This window comes from Aotus nancymaae, unplaced genomic scaffold (assembly GCF_030222135.1).
Source record: "Aotus nancymaae isolate 86718 unplaced genomic scaffold, 86718_ANA_hifiasm-v0.15.2.pri h1tg000006l, whole genome shotgun sequence".
NCBI lineage: Eukaryota > Metazoa > Chordata > Mammalia > Primates > Aotidae > Aotus > Aotus nancymaae.
Genome location: NW_026988417.1, coordinates 39,108,928 through 39,130,404, shown reverse-complemented (window position 1 = coordinate 39,130,404; position 21,477 = coordinate 39,108,928). Strand labels below are relative to the sequence as shown.

At 44.0% G+C, this 21,477-nt stretch overlaps 1 protein-coding gene across 1 annotated transcript; it reads right to left on the bottom strand.

Annotated features, from left to right (window-relative positions):
• Positions 1 to 2,464: 2,464 nt before the first annotated feature.
• Positions 2,465 to 18,209, bottom strand: CHRNA9 (cholinergic receptor nicotinic alpha 9 subunit). Its single transcript, XM_012474888.2, has 5 exons — positions 18,146 to 18,209; positions 17,713 to 17,858; positions 16,644 to 16,798; positions 8,760 to 9,292; positions 2,465 to 3,047 (listed from the first exon to the last, which is right to left on the bottom strand). Exons 1-5 carry the CDS (start codon positions 18,207 to 18,209, stop codon positions 2,506 to 2,508), a joined length of 1,440 nt encoding a protein of 479 aa, XP_012330311.2. The 3' UTR covers positions 2,465 to 2,505.
• Between the last annotated feature and the right edge of the window lie 3,268 nt (positions 18,210 to 21,477).

Here is a 21,477-nt window from a genome sequence, read left to right as displayed (position 1 = left end):
TCAAGCAATTCTCCTGTCTCAGCCTCCCGAGTAGCTGGGATTACAGGCGCCCGCCACCATGCCCAGCTAATTTTTTTGTATTTTTAGTAGAGATGGGGTTTTACCATGTTGGTCACGCTGGTCTCGAACTCCTGACCTCATGATCCACCTGCCTCAGCCTCCCAAAGTGCTGGAATTACAGGCCTGAGCCACCGCACCCAGCCTGTTTGTCAGTTGTTGTTGTTGTTTTTAATTTTATTTTTAATTTATTTTATATTTTTTCATGTTATTATTTTTTCTTTTACTTAAAGATGGGGTTTCACCATCATGGCCAGGCTGGACTTGAACTCCTGACCTCAAGTGATCCACCCACCTCGGCCTCCCAAAGTGCTAGGATTACAGGCGTGAGCCACCGCACCCGGCCTGTTTGTCGGTTTTTAACTAGAAAAAGAAGAGTTGACGAGTTGGAAGTTAGGGAATGTCTCACCCTATCACCCAGGCTGGAGTGTAGTGGTGCAATCACAGCTCACTGCAGCCTCAATCTCCTGGGCTTAAGTAATCCTCACACCTCAGCCTCCCAAGTAGCTGAGACCACAGTTGTCTGTCACCATGCCAGGCTAATTTTTAATTTTTTGTAGAGACAGGGTCTCTCCATGTTGCCCAGGCTGCTCTGGAACTCCTGGGCTCAAGCAATCTTCCACTTCAGTCTCCCAAAAGATTGAGACTATGGGGCTGGCACAGTGTCATGTCTGTAATTCCAGCACTTTGGGAGGCCAAGGTGGGCAGATTGCTTGAGGCAGGGAGCTCCATACCACCCTGACCAAATGGCAAAACCCTGTCTCTACAAAAGATACCAGAAAAATTAGCTGGGCATGGTGGCACACGCCTGTAGTCCAGCTACTTAGGAGGCTGAGGCAGGAGAAATGCTAAAACCTGGCAGCCAGAGATTACAGTGAGCCAAGATCGTGCCACTGCACTCCAGCCTGGGCGACAGAGTGAGACTCTCTCTCAAAAAAAAAAAAAAAGAGATTATAGACATGAGCCACTGAGCCCAACCTTGGATCATTTTAATCTAGGCGGGAATGGCGGGAGGGGTGGATATGAAGTCACATTTTATTGAAAATAGGAAAGAAGTTGGGACATATAGGAGGTAAATTAGTGCAGAAAGTTCAGAATTAAGAACAAGAATCTCTTAGTCTTGCCTATCCTAAATCATAATTTATCATGGCCAAAAGCAGGGTGGCTTTAGCAGACATAGCCCAGCTCCAAGTCCCAGTTCCACTTACACCTTGTTAGATTTGAGGAGGCAGGTCACTTACACCCACCGTTTAAGCCACAGTTTCTTTCTCTGAGGAAGAATAGTAATACCTACCTCCCCAGCTCACAGAATTGTTGTGAGGATCAAAGTGATCAGGCTTGTGCATAAGAATTTCTGTGACACCCAATGCAAATGAGAATCATGTTGCTTTTATTACATGTACGAAAAACATCAACCAAGTTTGGTGAGAAGTTCCATCAATGAATGCATGAGCCCAGCTTGCTGACCACCTATGTTAATACAAGACTAAATGCAGGAACAGCTTCATCTATCTTATTTTAATCAAAGGGTAAATGCAGGAATGACCTCATCGTTTGGATTTATGTAAAACATAACCAACATATAGGACATCACCATTATGCAGAAAGTTCTTTTCCCCATTAAACGGCTAGCGCTTAGACTTTCTTTACTGGGACAAAACCTTTTATTCCACTCTTTGAGAGTCGACTTCAAATGCACTATGCCTGAAAAAGACTTAAATTGAGACTTAAATCACACTAACATATATGTGACTATTTCATTTTTCAAAAGTATGTTTTAATAGGAACTAAGGAGAAAATAAATTTGATTTGTTTTGCCTGTTTTAAGTTTTTTGTTGTTTTTTTTTTTTGAGACACCCAGGCTGGAGTGCAGTGGTGCAATCTCGGCTCACTGCAACTTCCGCCTCCCAGGTTCAAGCAATTCTCCTGCCTCAGCCTCCTGAGTAGTTGGGATTACAGGTGTGTGCCACCACGCCCAGCTAGTTTTTATATTTTTAGTAGAGATAGAGTTTCACCATGTTGGTCAGGCTGGTCTTGAACTCCTGACCTTGTGATCCTCCCTTCTCAGCCTCCCAAAGTGCTGGGATTGCAGGCATGCGCCACCATGCCCGGCCTTTTGTTTTAAATTTTAACAGTAAAGTGTATTTTGTTATCTGCACTGCTAAAGAGATGAATAATTGTATAAACTAGAGGCCAGTCACCCACCACTCTGGTGGGCTATAGAAGGAGTCTTTCCCTATTTCTTCCATCTCCCTACCCTTGAAATTTTGGATCTCCTGCTTCATTTAACAGGGCAGGTAGCTTCAACATTGATTTGAAGTTAATAATAAAAAGCACAGACAACATAACCCCTAAATTATAGACAGACAAAAATCTTGGAAGAACACTGGAATAGATCACAGGGAATAGTATTAATTTCTCCCCAGATAGCAAAGCCAATACCTGTGACTAATCCGCTCTTGCTATGATCAAGATAGTCATCACAAACACCATGATGAAAAAAATCCACATGAAGAATCGGTCTATGACTTTCGCCACCTTCTTCCATTCGCTCCCCTTGGAATTGGTGGCCTTGTGGTCTTTGAGGCACTTGGCGATGTACTCAATATTCCTCGTGAGCACTTTGTACTGTGCACAGTAACTCTCGGCATCCTGAGGATTCTCACCCTGGCAGCCCAGGTCATTCTTTAAGCGTTTGTTCATGTCCTTCTTTCTGGAAAGGTGTTTGTTCCTGGCTGTTTTCAGGTTAGACTCTGGCAGTTTGCTGTAAACTTTCGTGAGGCGGTCCTGCTCTCTACTGTGGCGCGGGCTGAGGCAGCTTTCACCCACATCATAGACAAACAAGACCCTGGACATGTATTTCAGGATGACCACCCTGGCCCAGTGTGGCACCGGCCGGGCCTCGGCCCCGCAGAAGTGGATATTCATCACCATGATGGTCAAGGCGGTGGAAGCTGTGATCAGGGCCATCGTGGCTATGTAGTATTTACCTGGAATCAAAATAACAGCAATAACTGAATTTGCTTTAAAACTGTCCTCATACAGCCATGAGTCACTTGACAACAGGGATACATTCTGAGCAATGTATTAGTCATTCAGTGATTTTGTTGCTGTGTGAACATCATAGAGTGTATGTACACAAACCTAGATGGCATAGCCGTCTACATACCTAGGCGGTATGGTATTGCCTGTTGCCTGCTGCTTCCAGGCTACAAACCTGTGCAGCATGTTACTGTATTGAATACCACAGGCAATTGTACACATGATTATCAAACGGTAAGTATTTGCGTATCTAAGCATGTCTACACATAGAAAAGATAAAGTAAAAATTGACATTATGGGCCGGGCACAGTGGCTCAAGTCTGTAATCCCAGCACTTTGGGAGGGTGAGGCGAGCGGATCACCTGAGGTCAGGAGTTTGAGACCAGCCTGACCAACATGAAGAAACCCCCGTCTCTACTAAAAATACAAAATTAGCCAGACATGGCGGTGCATGCTTCTAATCCCAGCTACTCAGGAAGCTGAAGCAGGAAAATTGCTGGAACCTGGGAGGCAGAGGTTGCGTGAGCCGAGATCATGCCACTGCACTCCAGCCTGGGCAACAAGAGCAAAATTCTGTCTCAAAAAAAAAAAATTGACATTATAATCCTATGCGACCATTGTTGTATACACAGTCTATCATTTACCAAAGCATTGTTATGCAGCACATGACTGTATTTGTCTTAGAAATAAACAAACACCATTATCTCAGGATGCAGAAGGTGAGAAAAAAAAAAAAAAAAGAAACAAACACCTTGTTAAAGGAGGTGTTATACCCTGGTGGTGGTTACTAGTATAGATTTTTTTTTTTTTTTTGAGATGGAGTCTCGCTCTGTCACCCAGGCTGGAGTACACTGTCGCAATCTCAGCTCACTGCAACCTCCAGCCCCTGTGTTCAAGCAATTCTCCCACCTCAGCCTCCCAAGTAGCTGGGATTACAGGCGCCTGCCACCATGCCCGGCTAATTTTTGTATTTTTAGTAGAGAAAGGGGTTTCGCCATGTTGGCCAGGCTGGTCTCCATCTCCTGACCTCGACTGATCTGCCCACCTCAGCCTCCAAAATGCGGATTACAGACGTGAGCCACCGGGCGCCCAGCCACAGCATAGACTTTTGGTGAATCTGACTTCCTGGGTTCAAATCCCAGCTTTGTCACTCCCTAGACTTGCAATCTGTACAAAGGCATATAATCCTACTAAGCCTTGATTTCCTGCTCTGCAAAGTGGGTATAATAATAATATCTAACTTGCAGGAATATGAGGAGGCTTAATTGAGATGATACATGTGAAGTTCTCAGCACTGTTCCTGGTTTGAAATTTAAAAGTCTGGAAATGTTTCCTGAGATCATAAGGTAAAATTTTTTTCTGCATTCAACAAATAAACAATTAATGAACTTCACCTGTTCTCAGAATGGTCTTCAGGCCTCATTAATATGGAAGTCAATTGCTACTGGGTAAGAAAGGAGACTGTATCACTATTAGTCTTCAAAATGTGATTATATAAAGCAAATGTTGATGAAAAAGTGAAATTAAGGAAGGAAACAATTAAGATAAGGCTACAAATTTATGAAATATAGAACAAAAAGCAAAGAAGATGAACAAAAACAAAAGCAAACTTTTGAAAAAAGTAATAAAATTAATAAACCTTTGATAAGACCACTCACAGGATAGAGAGAGAGAAATAAAGGGAAAGAGAGAGAGAGAGAGAAGATGCAAAAGACTTACAAAATAGTACAATATTATAAATAACAGTATAGCCGGGCACAGTGGCTCACGCCTGTAATCCCAGCACTTTGGGAGGCCGAGGCTGGTGGATGACTTGAGGTCTGGAGTTCGAGAGCAGCCTAGCCAACATGGTGAAACCCCATCTTTACTAAAAATACAAAAAACATAGCTGGGCACGGTGGCTCACACCTGTAATCCCAGTACTTTAGGTGGCTGAGATGGGTGGATCATGAGGTCAGTTCAAGACCAACTTGGCCAAGATGGTGAAACCCCATCTCTATAAAAAAATATATATTTAAAAAAAGAAAATTAGCCAGGTGTGGTGGTGCGTGCCTGTAATCCCAGCTACTCGGGAGGCTGAGGCAGGAGAATCACTTGAATCCAGGAAGCAGAGGTTGCAGTGAGCCGAGATCATGCCACTGCACTCCAACCTGGGCAACAGAGCTAGACTATGTCTCAAAAAATAAAAATAATAAAAATAGCTGTATAATAACATATTTCATAATCTAGATGAAACTGTTGGAAAAAATACAAGATGTCAAAATTAGTGCAAGAATAAAGAACTTTTAATAGAAATGGGAATCAATCAAATACCAACCCCCTACCAAAGGCTGTAGGCCCAAGAGGAATCTGTAGGTGAGCCTTATCAAACATTCAAGGAAGAAATAATTCCCATCTTATGCAACTTGTTCCAGAAATAGAAAAAGAGGGAAAACTTCCCGGTTCATTTTGTGAAGTCAATTTGTCCTTGGTTCTAAAAAAGAGATATTAAAGCCATTTCACTAATAGACATATTTGAGAAAGTTCTACAAAATATGAGCTAACTAAATCCAACAGTGTCTTCAAGGATAATGTATCATGAGAAAGGTTTGGTCGAGTTGTACAAAAAAGTTCAACATCAGAAAACTTATTGATGTAATGCATGACATTGATGAGTAAAAGAGAAAACTCACATGATTATCTTAACAGATGAAGACAAAGTATTTGATAATGTTTATCATCTATTTATTATTTGCCAAAAACTCTGAGTTAACTAAAAATATGAGACTTTTCTTAATATGGTGAAGGCCATGGGCCAGAAACCTATATCAAAGGCTACATTTGATGCAGAAAAGTTAAGCATATTTCTATAATATTGTGAGCATACTCCATAGGTGCTATGAATAACAAATTATAATTGTTAAATAAATGTTCTCAAAATCTGTATGCACCTTTCCTAAAAAGATAAATTTCAGCTAGTAGTGGTGGCTCACACCTGTAATCCCAGCACTTTGGGAGGCCGAGGTGGGAGGATTACTTGAGCCCAGGAGTTCAAGACCAGCCTAGCCAACATAGTGAGACCCTGTCTTTTTTCATTTTTTCAATTTTTTTTTTTTAAGATGAAGTCTCACTCTGTTGCCCAGATTGGAGTGCAGTGGTGTGATCTTGGCCCACCGCAATCTTCACCTCTCGGGTTCAAATGAATCTCCTGCCTCAGCCTCCTGAGAAGCTGAGATTACAGGCATGCACTGCAGTGCCCAGCTAATTTTTTTTATAGAGACAGGGTCTCACTGTGTTGGTCAGGCTAGGCTCAAACTCCTGACCTCAGGTGATCTGCCTGCCTCAGCCTCCCAAAGTGCTGGGATCACAGGCATGAGCCATCACACCTGGCCTTCATTTTTAAATAATAAAAATAAATTAAAATAAAATTTAAAAATACAAATGTAATCTAATTTTTAAAAGATAAATTTCACATTATTATAGAAACAGAACAAGCAATTCCTGTGAGACATGTCTCTTTAGAAATTGTGCCAGCTTGCTATATAATGTTACTGCCCAAGAAGAAAGTGGGACCAGCCAATGATCTTTCCTCAAACAGGCTATGATTGGATGTCATCACTGCCAATCGTTTCTGCCTCAGGAGAGCTAATAAAATCCCAATACATCTCCTTCTTTTTATTAGAGGGGAAAAAGCCTTCTGTGTCTAATTCTGAAAAAGAGGGGTGTGTGTGTGTGTGTGTGTGTGTGTGTGTGTGTATTTTGCAAGGAGAGACGTAAAAAGGAAGAAATCTCCAAATGGAGAAGCCACTGTAGTATCGTCTGAATATTGGGTAACGACTCAGTAAAGAGTAAAAGGGCAAGGCAACATCCCTTGATATTAGACTCTAAGTTCCTTGGTGTTCTAACATGTCTCCTTATTGCTTACTTTAAGGAACTCAAACTTAGATCTGGCTTGATTCTGGTGAGCATCTGTTACAACAGCAAGTCCTTGAGATGGAGGTGTTGGATCTCAAGAGTATCCTTGAAAACAGGAAATATGTTTTTGTTTTGTTTTCTTTTGTTTTTTTGAGACGGAGTTTCGCTCTTGTTGCCCAGGCTGGAGTGCAGTGGTGCAATCTTGGCTCACCACAACCTCCGCCTCCTTGGTTCAAGCACTTCTGCCTCAGCCTCGCAAGCAGCTGGGATTACAGGCATGTGCCACCACACCTGGCTAGTTTTGTATTTTTAGTAGAGATGGGGTTTCTCCATGTTGCTCAGGCTGGTCTTGAATTCCCGACCTCAAGTAATCTACCCATCTCGGCCTCTCAAAGTGCTGAGATTACAGGCGTGAGCCACTGTGCCCAGCCAGAAGTATGTGTTAAAGGGGATAGGAGAGCCCTCAGAAAAAGCTAGGTAACGATAGGGGAGGCAGGGGCAGTACCCCCAGTCTGCACGCCAACCCTTGGAGGGACATTTCACAATTGCTGAATTTTGAAAATGTGGTCTGCTTTGAAATCACCTCAGATTCCCAAATCTTGGCTGAGTTGCTAAATCAAACTCTCTGGGTATAGGAAAGTGCATTTTAATAAGCTCTCCCCCACTGCTATTATATCCAGTGAAGTTGAGATTTTTCTAGTAAGGGTAGACATCAGGCTTAAAAAGCACATCTTTCTGCCATGTTTGCCATTCTTCCCTAGAAGAAAACCCTTGTCATGTGAAATGATAACAATAGTCACTGTTTACTCAGTACTTACCATATGCCAGGGTGTGCAGTAAGCAATGACACAGAAGGAAGCAATCACACACATTTTGCAGATGATAAAGCAGAGACGAAGAGAACAAGTAGCTTGTCTAAGTTTGATCAAGAAGTGGTCAGCATTCAAATGAAGCTTTCTTTGATTTCAAAATCAGGTCTTAACCTCTGGGTCAGTGGACTTCAGACTTAAACAGAAAATGCATCAGAATCACCCAGAAGACTTGTTAAAACAGGACGCCAGGGCCTTATCTCCAGAATGTCTAATTCAGTAGGCTTAGGGTGGGCCCTGAGATTTTGGGTTTCTAAAAGTTCCCAGGTGGGCCAGGCATGGTGGCTCACGCCTGTAATGCCACCACCTTGGGAGGCCGAGGTGGGGGTGGATCACAAGGTCATGGCTCAGCCTGGCCAAGATGGTGAAACCCCATCTCTACTAAAAATACAAAAATTAGTTGGGCATGGTGGTGCATGCCTGTAGTCCCAGCTACTCAGGAGGTTGAGGCAGGGAATTGCTTGAACCCAGGAGGCAGAGGTTGCAGTGAGCCAAGATCATGCCATTGCACTTCAGCCTGAGCGACAGAGCAAGACTCTGTCTCAAAAAAAAAAAAATACATCAGAGTCTATATCTGTCAGATTAACAAAAAGAAGTTCCCAGGTGATGCTGAAGCTGTGCATCTGGGGACCATCACTTTGAGAACCACTGCTCTAAAGTATAACGCCTTTCATTGCTCTTTTGTGTAAACCCAGTGACTGCAAAACCAGTTTTGATTCCAACAGCCTTATCTATACTGAAAGATGCCAACTGTAACCACCAGAGGAGTTTGAGACAGTCTGGATTGAGTCTGAAGTTGGCTCCATTGTTTCAAGTTTAAAGGCACACACACAACCTTAAAGGCATGACCCCAGGCACTACAAAGCTGGGCTCGTAGTGGAAAACACTTGAACTCACCTATCAGAGGGACATTTTCTGAGGCTGGCATAATTTCTGCCACCATTAGCTGAAATACAGTCATGGCCAAAAGGATGGTCACTCCCAGGGAGACCTTTTCTCCAGAGGCTGCTGGGAGATAAAAACTCAAAGGAGCCAGAAAAGATATGAGGACACATGGTATGAGGAGGTTGACGATATAGAACGAGGACCTCCTCTTCAGAAGGAGGGTGAATGTGACATCCGGGTAAGGCTCAGAGCAGCAGCCATAGGAGATCACGTTCTTCACAGCAGGCATGCCATGGACCTCCCATTCCACATCTTCAATGAAGTCAGAGAGATCGCCGCTGTCCAGGGCATTGAATATGTCCACCTGATTGCCATTGTAGGTCCAGGAACCAAAAGTCAGGTTGCACTGCTGATTGTCAAAAGGGAAGTAGGTGACATCCACCACACAGGAGCTTTTGGTGATGGCCGGTGCGTCCCAGGTGATCAGCCCATCATACCGCAGGACCACATTGGTGTTCACAGGCTCTGAAGATTCATCGTCAGCCCTGGAGGTCAGATGAGGAAAATGAAAGCCACATGGTAGAACTTGCCACCATCCTTACCCAGACAGCTCCCTGTACCCGTCAGTGGCTCAGGAGTCTGGAATCAGCTCGAATTTGCCCTTCTCCTCCATCTCCTGTAACTAGTCAGGGCCAAGTTCTCTTGGATTCTTCCTTGAAAGCATCTCTGCTCTCTATCCCTTCCTGTCCATTCCCAGTGCCACTGTCTTGAACATGCAGACAAAAAGTAAGTCTGTCGATACTAAAATCTGCTTACTTAATTTGTTAACTTTAGGCACTAGAATATTAAAAACAGCTTTGTGTTGCTATTATAAAAGCTGTACATGTTTATTTGTAACATTTGGAAAACTCAGAGAAAAAAGTTCTTCACCCATAACTTTAGAGGAAGTCATTTACTCCAGATATATCTTCTTTTGCTTTATCAATAGTTACGCCTTGTATTTTGGGGTACAGAATTTCTATTTTTCTCTAGGGACTCTTTCTCCATTGTCATTGCAAGGCAGAGGGAGTGTTGGTCAAGGTACCCCAGTGTCCCTGGCCAAAGGCTGGCTGGGTGACCCAAACTTGGTCCAACAGATTCACACTCTCCAGAGTTTATATATATATATATATATATATATATATATATATATATTTTTTTTTTTGAGACTGAGTCTCACTCTGTCACCAGGCTGGAGTGCAGTGGCACAACCTCGACTCACTGCAACATCTGCCTCCCGAGTTCAAGCAATTCTTCTACCTCAGCCTCCCGAGTAGCTGGGATTACAGATGTGCACCATCACACCTGACTAATTTTTGTATTTTTAGTAGAAACCCAGTCTTGGGTATGTCTTTATTAGCAACAAGAGAACAGACCAATACAGGCAGCCCCCTCTCCCCTTCTGTATCTGATCAAAGACTGAACTAACTTTAGTTGTTTCACAATTGAGCAAAAATGCCTTTCCCAGTGTTGGCTATAAGAAGCCCACTCCTGGGAACTGAGGAGGAACAGGCTGATGAATGAGGGAGCAGGGAGAGTTGACCAGTGTTCTCAGTCCCCAGAGTGCCTGGAACCTCAGTGTAGACTTATCTATTTACTCAGTCCCAGGATTCCTTCCTCCTTCCACCTCCAATATCTCTGTCTTTCACATATTCACTTTTCCTTCCTTCCCATATCAAAAAGAAGTTGCCCCCTCTCTCTTCCCTGCTAACTTCCCTTCCGGCCCTGTGAGTCCTCTCCTCCCATGCCTCCTTCAGGATCTTGCCTCGCTTGGCCCCTCTAGTCACTTTCCCACTCTGTTCACAAGTCTTTCCTGCTGAACTCCTTTTCTCCCCAGCACTTCTTTCTCTCTCATCTCCTTCCATGCACTGCTTTCAAAAGTAACTGATACCTGCTGTTGTCCCATTTCCTTTCGCTTTTATTTCTTGACTCCTGCATTTTGATGTCTTTCCGACAAGTACAACTAGGCAAATCTCAAGACTTCTCCTAAATCTTCATCTTGTTTAACTCTTCCCAAACACTGGGATTACGATTGTTCCTAGACATCCTCTCTTCCCTTGGTTTTTATTATATGACTCTCTCAGTTCTCCTTCTACCTCTTTAACCACTAATTCTAAGTTTCCCCTGTAATTCCTTAAATGTAGAGATTTTTTTCAATTTTATCCTCAGCCATTTTCTTTCCTTCCATGAGTAGTTTTTTTTTTTCTTTTTTGAGATGGATTCTCACCCTGTCATCCAAGCTGGAATGCAATGACATGATCTCAGCTCATTGCAACCTCTGCCTCCTGGGTTCAAATGATTCTCCTGCCTCAGCTTCCCAAGTAGCTTATAGGCACCCGCCACCATGCCTAGCTAATTTTTGTATTTTTAGTAGAGACGAGGTTTCACCACGTTGCCCAGGCTGGTCTTGAACTCCTGACCTCGTGATCCGCCTGCCTCGGCCTCCCAAAGTGCTGGGATTACAGACATGAGCCACGGCACCCAGCTCCATGAGTAGTTCTATAGGACTTTAAGGACTTTTGGCATCTCTATTAGCCCTGACCAGTTTCTCTAAGTTTCAGATTTGCCTTTGCAATCTCGTTATTGGACATTTCCGTGGGGATGTTTCTTTAATTCCCCAAACTGAACATCAAATTCATCCCCTCTTTTCCAAAACTGTTTCTTGTCCCCCTCCTTTATTTCCAGTCTCATTGGAAGTCTTGCCATTCTCTAAATCATCTTATATAGCTAAAGATAGCGATAGAAGCTGGCCTTAAAGCTAAATTCTAGACAAATTCTTTTGAATACAGTAGGGCACCCAGTTCCTCACTAGGTCTGAAAGCCAACCATTAAAACTGCTTATTAAAATCCAACCACTGGGGCCAGGCATGGTGACTCATGCCTGTAATCCCAGCACTTTGGGACGCCAAGGCAGAAGGATTGCTTGAGCCCAGGAATTCAAGACCAGCCTGAGCAATATAGTGAGACTTCATCTCTGTAAAAAATTTTTTGAATTAGCTGGGCATGGTAATGCACACCTGTAGTCCCAGCTACTCAAGAGACTGAAGTGAGAAAATCACTTTGTTACCCATGGAGGGTCTCAACTACAAGTTGTCCACATTCTTGGCAATCTGAACAAAGAATCGGACAAAATGCACAAATAAAGCAATGAAAGTACAGCACAATGAAAGAAGCAATAAACGCTCAGATTTATTGAAATGAAACTACGCTCCATGGAGTGGGTGTGGGCTCCAGTGAGCGGCCCAAGAGCACTGGTTACAAAATCTTCTGGGGTTCCAGTACCCTTTAGAGGTTTCCCATTGGTTACACACTATGTAAATGAAGACTTGGCCCACAACCAATTGGAGGCTGAAGTGAAGTTACACCCTATGCAAATGAAGATGTGACCTACAACCAATCAGAGACTGAAGTGAAGTTACACCCTGTGCAAATGAAGACTTGGTCTGTGACCAATCTGAAGCTGAAGTGAAGGCTCCCTGTCTCCAGACCCTACTGAGGAGAATACTGCCTCAACTTGAGCCCAGGAGGTCAAGGCTATAGTAAGCTACAATTGTACCATGGCACTCTAGTCTGGGTTACAGAGCAAAACTCTGCCTTAAAAAAAATAAATAAATAAAACCTGACCACGAAAACTCCATAATGAATTCAAATTTAAAATTTCTGTAATCTGTTTTTTACCTAATTTAAAAATATCAGAAATCCCTGTAGCCTCTTATGCCAGTCACTATACTAACCATATACTAATACTAAACATTCCCATCAGAACTTTGAGCCCCAATTCATTTATTTCTCTACTAATTTACTAAAAGAGCCAGTATCTACTTGAACTATTATAATGCTACAGAGCTCACTATTTCTTGGGACAATTCTTGCCAAAATTATTAGAAAAATGTTCTGGTTTTTTTGCTTTGTTTCCTTTTTATTTTTTTGAGGAGAGCTTATCTTTCCTTCGGCTTCTACTGATTATCTTGGGTTTTGTCCTCTGGAGCAGTGTTCTCTTTTTTCTATCTTACTCTCTGATTGCCTAAGGTAACCATCAAGTCTTCAAGGTCCTCTTCCCTCTTCCAAACTAAGCATCAGCAAATTCAACTATTCTCCTGTGAAGTGTCTTCCAGGGGTATCTCCTTCCTGATCGCTCCCTAACCAGTCTGGCTCCATGGATTCAGGCACCAACGGTGACTCTAGATGCTAAGCATCTTCCTGCCTGAAGCGTCTTTATCACACCGGACTGACTCACCTACCCACTGCCCCGATTTCTCCTTCTCACCACAGCTCAGGAAGCCCATTGTGTTGTCTGTGACACTCTGTACCTGCTTCTGAGAAGCAGTGATACTGTGTCTGGCATCGGAAGATTCTACAGAGTCAGGGATTCAGCTAGAAGGACTGAGCTCACGGAAATAGCCATGAGTAGGGGCCCTTCTTTGCCTGATCCTGTCACACTCTTCCGTTTTCATTTCAACTTGTTAAAGGCATGAAGATGTCATCCAACCATAGTTCCATTTAGAGGTTCCTCTATGCAGCAAAACTCTGAGAAGTTTTACTGAGAAGGAGAAGGCAAAGGAGAAGAGAGGAGCAGAGACAGAATGGTCCGAGAGTGACAACAGCGCGGAGACAACTAAAGAGTCAACCAGAGGACATAAAAGAGATGATTAATCAGTGTGGTGAAAGGCTCTGTGTAAAGGGGTGAGGAACAAAATTCACACATCTCAGGGTCAATGACGGGGGAGTGGGGAAGGGAGAATGAGGACGAAACGACCAAAGCCACAGGAGGCTTGTGTGAGCTCATGAGCACGTAACTGGCTTCTCTAATAAGGGAGGAGTGGGGTCAGCTTAACTTAGGGTGCCTTGTAAGCTTGCAAAGAAGCATTTCAGTAAGAGCTGGTCACTGCCTCAGCCAATCAAAACAGGAGGGAGAGGAGGAACACCATTCTGTTTGTTTTTCGGAGAGAATTGTTAGAATTTACAGAATGCTGACCAGGTGCAGTGGCTCATGCCTGTAATCCCAGCACTTTGGGAGGCTGAGCTGGGTGGATTGCGTGAGTCCCAGAGTTTGAAACCAGCCTGGGCAACGTGGTGAGACCCTATCTTTACTAAAAATTAAAAAAAAAAAATTAGCTGGGCATGGTGGCATGCACCTGTAGTCCCAGCTACTCAGGAGGCTGAAGTGGGTGAATAACATGAGCCCGGGAAGTCAAGGCTGTAGTGAACCATGATTGCACCACTGCAGTACAGCGTGGGTGACAGGAGTGAGACTCTGTCTAAAAAAAAAAAAAAAACTTACAGAATGCTATACCAGCTCATCAGGGTCAATGAACTTATCTCTCTTTTTCTTTTTTTGAGACCGAGTCTCACTCCTGTCACCCAGACTGGAGTGCAGTGGCACAATCTCAGCTTACTGCAACCCCCGCCTCCTGGGTTTAAGTGATTCTCCTACCTCAGTCTCCCAAGTAGCTGGAATTACAGGCACCGCCATCATACCAAGCTAATTTTTATATTTTTAGTACAGACAGGGTGTCATCATGTTGGCCAGGCTGGTCTCAAACTCCTGACCTCAGGTAATCCACCTGCCTTGGCCTCCCAAATTTCTGGGATTACAGGCATGAGCCCCCATGCCCGGTCTGTGTCAATGAAATTATCAGATATTACTCTCCTGCACTCTGCGGACAAGAGAGTGGTAATGGACGATGTGGCTTATTTTTGTGCTCTGTGTGTGTGTGTGTGTGTGTGTGTGCGCGCGCGTGGGACAGAGAGAGAGAGAACACAGGGAGGGAGGGTAAACTGGAGGAATAAAGCCCCATACATGAATGTTATTTTCCTTGGGAAGGGATACAAATGATTCCTCTGACCCCTCAGAGTGGGGAACAGACAGAAACAGGGCTGTGATTCCAGAGGTCATGAGTCGTAGATGAGCCCTCTGAGTAAGGAGTGAGACTGAGACTAAAATCCAGGCTGCAACCCACCCGTGTTGCTTCCTTAAGGAAATCCATGCCCGCTGGAAACCTCTTCCCAGGGGAGCCCCCTGAGGTGCCTCTCACTCACATAGTTCTGAGCCGCAGAGGAACCTTTGCCACTCCACGGAAACTTGGATTCCAGAATAAAAAGAGAGAGAAGCTCCTTCAACAACAGGTGGAGCCACTGAGCTCAAACTGTGACCAGAGATCTGTTTTTCGTTTGTTTTTTTGGTTTTGTTTTTTGTTTTTTGTTTTTTTTTTTGAGATGGAGTCTTGCTCTGTCGCCCAGGCTGGAGTGCAATGGTGCAATCTTGGCTCACCGCAACCTCTGCCTCCTGGGTTCAGGTAACTCTCCTGCCTCAGCCTCCTGAGTAGCTGGGATTACAGGCGCACGACACCACACCCAGCTAATTTTTGTATTTATAGTAGAGACAGGGTTTCGCCATGTTGGTCAGGCTGATCTTGAACTCCTGACCTCAGGTGATCTGCTTGCCTCGGCATCCCAAAGTGCTGGAATTTTAGATGTGAGCCACCACACCCAGCAGAGATCTGTCTTTTTTTTTTTTTTTCCCTCAAACTGCAGCCCATGGACCCGCAGTGCCCACATCTTCTGGAGCTTGTAGAAATGCAGAATCACAGGCCTGCCCCACACCTATGGAATCAGAATCTGCATTTTAACAAGCTCCCTGGGTGATTCATATGCACCTTATAGCTTGCGACACATAAACCTTACCTATCCGATATACAAGGCCCCTTGCTCTGAGACCAGGAAAAGGTCACTTTGCATCTTATAAACTGGTTCATCCTCCACTCCACACGGAGCCCCAAATCCACAGGTCAGTTCCTAGATGGCCCATTCCAATTTAATTAATTATTGATACATGATCTTGGATGGTGAGTGTCACTGTTATGGGTTGACTGGTGTCCCTGAAAAATTCACATATTGAAGTCTTAGCCCCCAGCACTCAGGATGGGACTTGATTTGAGAATAGCATCCTGGAAGATGTAATTAGTTAGGTTAAGATGAAGTCATGCTGGGGTAGGGTGGGCACCTAATCCTACTGGGAATTTGGACACAGGGAACACAGAGGAGAATGCCATGTGAGGATGAAGGCAGAGCTCAGAGTGATGCTTCCACAAATCTAAGAACACCAAAGACTGCCAGAAAACCACCATTAGCTAGAAGAGAGGCCTGGAACAGATCCTCCCTCACAGCCCTCAGAGGAAACCACGCTGTCGACACCTGCATCGCAGACTTCTTATCTCCAGAACTGGGAGACAACACGTTTCCGTTAAGTCACCTAGTTTGTGCTACTCTGCTATGGCAAAGTTAGCCCTAGCAAACTAATGCAGCCTCCACTTTCTCACCTGAAAAGGGGGAATGTAGATTGACAGTTTCCTTCCAGCTCTAAACTTTTATGACATATATTTTTCCTGATCTAAGTTTCTATGACCATTATTTCAGGAGTCCTAGGAACATGGATTAATATTTAATTTCATGCAGGTTTTAAACATTCCTTTTTCATCATATTTGTTTGTTTGTTTATTTATTTATTTGAGATGGAGTCTTGCTCTGTCACCCAGGCTGGAGTGCAGTGGCATGATCTCAGCTCACTGCAACCTCCTCCTCCCAGGTTCAAGCAATTCTCCTGACTCAGTCTCTCGAATAGCTGGGATTATAGGCACCTGCCACCACACCTGGCTAATTTTTGTATCTTTAGTAGAGACAGAGTTTCACTATCTTGGCTAGGCTGGTCTTGAATTCCTGACCTCATGATCCTCCCGCCTTGGCCTTCCAAAGTGTTGGCATTACAGGCATGAGCCGCGGCGCCGCCCTCATTATGTTTAAATTCTATGAAATCAACAAGTTCACGTCTGAAAAGCATCCGTTCTGAGCTGCACTTACTTGTTATATAAGACGATGTCCGGCCTCCACACGAGGTCACTGGGGATCCTGATGGAGTCTAGGCCATCGTACTGATCTCGGTCCCAGGTGAGATAGGCATCATGCCAGATTTGGCGGATCCACAAGTAGGCGGTCAGAATTTGGTTTCTTTCATCCTACGCAATGAATCCAGATGTAAGTTTACCTAGCAGACACTTGAAATGCCTTCCATTGATAGGACACTTGTTCTTCACAGTAGGAATTTCACAAACACTTGTCTATTTTCAATAAGTGAGAACTTTATTATTCTATCCCCTTGATTGACTACCAAGATCATATATTTTTTCCTCTTAGATTTAGTGTTCAGAATGTGAAGTGGACAAATATTTAAGTCTTCATATCTTTGCATGGATCAACTGCCCATATTTCCTGAAAATTGATCAATGAATGGCGTACTTGAAAGCAAAAGTCAGGGAATAACAATGTGCAGAAGAAAAATCTTTCAAGTTTCGTAATTAAACATATAGAAGTACTAATAAGCTATGCCATCTTAAAACACTACCTTTTTTAAAAAAATTGAGATTAAATTCACATTACAACTCACCATTTTAATCATTTTAGAAGGGGACATTTTAGAATGCTTCCCATATACTCACAATGTTGTGCAACCATCACCACTGCCTAATTCAAGACCATTTCCTCCCCCGCGAAGAAACCCCATAATCATTAAGAACTTACTAGCCATTTTCCCCTTCCTCCCTGCAGACCCTAGTGACTTCTATGCTGTCTTCTGTCTCTACAGATTCACCCATTTTGGACATTTTATATAAATGACAGCATATAGTATGTAACCCCACCTTTCTTTACATTATCTAAGACTGTTACAGTTAACGACCAGGATTAGGTAACACTTCATGAAATTAACTACTTTTGTAGAAAGCTTCCTTTTCCCGGCATTCTCTTCTCCCACCAGTTTGCATACGGAGCTGTCATTCCCTCTCAAATTCCCCGTTAAGACATTCTCTTCAGAAAGCATGGTTGTTTATCCTCTAAGAATCATTCCAAAGAGTCAGCACCATATGTTACTCACCATATCCTTAATCTGAGAGAGTGTAATCTGCAGCGTGACATTCAGGACTTTATCTGTATCTTCCACTGGACGCAGAGCATTGGAATAATCTTCAAAAAGGTCATTAAACAACTTATGAGCATATTTTCCATCTGCCGTCTCTACAGCTGCTCAACAAGAGGGATCTGGATCAATATTCAGTGTTGTGTGTATTTCAAGACAAAGAACGCGAGACTGAGGTCTTAAATGGGGGCTGGCCCAGGGCTGGCGAGGGACAAGCTTTGGGTGGATGGATGAGTTGTTTTTCTGGCGTGCCCTACCAAGATCAGAGTCAGTAGGAAGCACCGAACACTTCCAAGCAGTTGAATCATCTGTCTTCCCTGCCCTGCCCCACCTCCCCCCAAAGCAATAGCCCCAGATGAGACAAGATCTTTACATGTCACCAGCCTCTCACCTCTCAGTCTGGAAGCAGCAAAGTAAATCCAGCAAAAGGAGATGCAGGAATGGGACCAGTTCATGTTTCTCCTTATCCTCTATAATAAAGTCTCAGCCAGGCAGTGTGGTCTTCCGCTTCCCCCTATGAATGAAAGGATCTGAGCACAAGGAGCCCACACTGCCGCAGTCTTATGGTGACAGCTGGAGAGCTCAGGCTTGCATTGCACGCAGGACCCAGATCCTGAGATCCAGGCCTGGCCTGCCCTCCCTCCCCTCCGGTAATTTGAGACTGGCAGCTCCAGTGGCTGAGATGTCGGGAACCCAGGGGGTGTTAGGTCCAGCAGTGCTGTTCTGGGTGGGTGGGGCGGTGTCTCAGTTGAGGGTCCCTAGCCACCCTCACCAGAAACAACCAGACGGACGAGGAGGTAGATGCAGACAGCAGAGGTATGCCTGACACCCCAGAGACCCCATCTAAGTAGAATGGGAGCTTTCTACACCCACCACGAGCAGATTCAGCCTGAGTCCAGGGACTAAGGGAAGCTCAACAGATTGCGCCATGGAACCGCCATCCAGAAAGGCTCTATGAGCTTTTAGCAGCATTGAAGAGGGAAGGAGACACTGTTCTATGATCTCCAGAATATATTGGCATTTGGATTTTTTCTCTGCCTCAGCTTCTGATCCCTCCTGCAGCTGTCTCACTGGGCACGGATCTTACATAGTAAATGTTTGTGAGTACGTGTGTGAGGGGGTGTGCTGGATGAGTGGATATTCACTCACTTAAGAAGCAGCAGTACTGTGAGTTGAATTTGGACTTGACCACCTGGGTTTGACTGCCAGCCCAAACCCTGACTAGCTCTATTATTCTGGATAAGTCACCTAACCTCTCTGAGCCTTCCAGAACTACAGACTGGGGAAAATAATATTTCCTCTCTAGAGATACTGAGATAACTGTATGTGAAAGCACTTTCTACATGTTAGTAATTTTCATCTTTGCTCAGCTTTGCAGATCCAGAATTTCTATATTTACCAACTCACCCAGGGTTTACCAGCTCAAAAAAAAAAAAATTAAAACAGGTTCAAAGGCTGATTAGATCAGCATGAGAATAATCATAACCAATGGTGATATGACTAATGATGATACTCTTTGCATTTGAATGCTACTTCATATAAAATGTCACAGTCATTTCTCATGTGTGATATAATTTTACTCCTATAGAAAAATGTCCATTTTCAATTGCTACTTAGTCTGGAAACTCATGTCTGTGCCTCTTCTTGCTGGGGAAACTGCTTTGGAAAACCATATTAAGATAATTTGGTTCCCTGGAATCGGAGCAAGGAAATTGGATAGCTCTGTTTCATCAGGTTTCAGCCGCCTGATGAGTCACCCCATCCCTCTTCGGGAATGTATCCTCTGAGTGGAACAGACACTCAAGCCATCAGCGAAGTGTTTCTTAATTGCCTATCCCCTTCTGTTGATTGTGAAGACATTATTTTTCTGATGCCCCTAGTCTGACTGACTCATCAAATGACACAATTCCGGGTGCCTACGCTCAGGCCTCCTTCAACAAACCATCCACTCCAGAATCTCAGAGCCAGAAGGTACTTTTGAAATGGAGTTTAAGTCCTCATTTCCACACAAGGAAACTGAGGCCCAGGGATGCAGAGTGGCTTCCATCCAGCAGTGATCGGCCAGAGACGGGATCAGGCCACCTGCCCCAGTCCACTGTGCTCACCGCAGCACTAACAATGCATCTCTTCCTTCTCATTGTCTTTCATCAATATGGCTTTTGCTGCCAGCTGGGTGGTGACTTCCTTGTGGGTAGAGGATCTTTACCTTATATGTCTTTGATTCCTTACAGCACTCATAGGGTTGAATTGTAGTTGACACAGAGTTTACTTTGAATGGTGTCCCTTCCCTCACTATCCCTCTCCCCTCGCTTCAGGCTCCCTTCTCCCCTCAAGGACCTCTTTTAGGTTGAAGCTGCTGAGAACCTTTGCCCATTGGAGTCCAGTCTCCTGGGGGGTATCCCTGACTTCATTCCAGGAGGATGATGGCAATGCTCCCATTCCTTAGAATAGAGACCCATCTGACAAAGAATCCTAGTGAATTCTATGGCTAAAAGATCCTCTGTCAAGCAGCAGAGCAGGGCTGGGAAGAACAAATATCTTCATTCTGCTACAAGTGTTTTTTAAAACAAAAATTACAAGAGTCAAGCATAATGTCTTGCAAAGGATTTTTTTACCCACAAATGAATATAGCATGAATATTTTATCCATTTCATTAAATACAGGATCAGAACATTTCTAACCTGTAAAGAGCTCTTCGAGGACCATCTAGCTGAGTTCATCGTGTTACAGATGAGGAAACTGAGGAGTAGAGAGGTCAGAAGCCTTCGCAAGGGCAGAACCCATTGCCCTGACTCTCAATACAGTGCTCCTTATACAACACCAGTGCAGCTGGTGAGGAAGCTCAGAGGAAATCAAGGTCACGTGTGCCTTTAGGTAGCTTGGGAATGAGCTTCCATTCAGCCAGGGGTGGGTGGGACCTCCATCTGCCCCACAGGAGGGTGGGTAAAGGATGCCAACTCTCCACCGAGAGCCATGCCAGACCCTCAAACTTTCCAGGAGCCTGGGCTCTTCGCAGAGGAGTGCTGTCCTAGGAGCTCAGAGCCATGACACCCGCTAACCAGTGCTTCACAGCTCACTGCAATGGCAGGAGATACCTCGGTGGGACTCTATGCCCGAGGACCTAGTTCACTGCTACTTTCTAACTTTGCTGGCTTTATCCTGGGTATGTGTCTTGAAATTAAACAAAAGAAAAAAAAAAAAACCTCAAAGTTCCTTTAAAAGAGAACTACATGAATTCCTTCATCTTACACCAGAGTTTGGGATAAGCATTGGTAGTTAAGATGCAAAATCATGCCCAAAGGGCTGTCCATGGCACCACTCTTCAAACATTTTGGGGTTTAATTCTGTCTTTGTTTTCTTAATCAAGAAAAGCAACATAACATAGACTACAGACCCTGGAGTCGAACTGCTTGGATTCAAGTCCAGCCCCACCACTTACTAGCTGTGTAGCCTTGGGTAGATTATTCGACCTCAGTTTCTTCATGTATAAAACTCAGGCAATTATAATAATGCCTACCTCTTGGGGTTGTTTTGAGGACTAAATCATTTAATGCATGTGAAACCCTAAAAACAGTGCTTAAACATAAAATTGCTAGATAAATATCATTAAAGAGGAAAATGACATGTTAAGCATGTCATCTGTAGCTCAATGCCACTATTTATTTATTTTATTTGTTTATTTTTCCTCTACTCTTCCTCTCCCCCTTCCATCTCTCTCTCTCT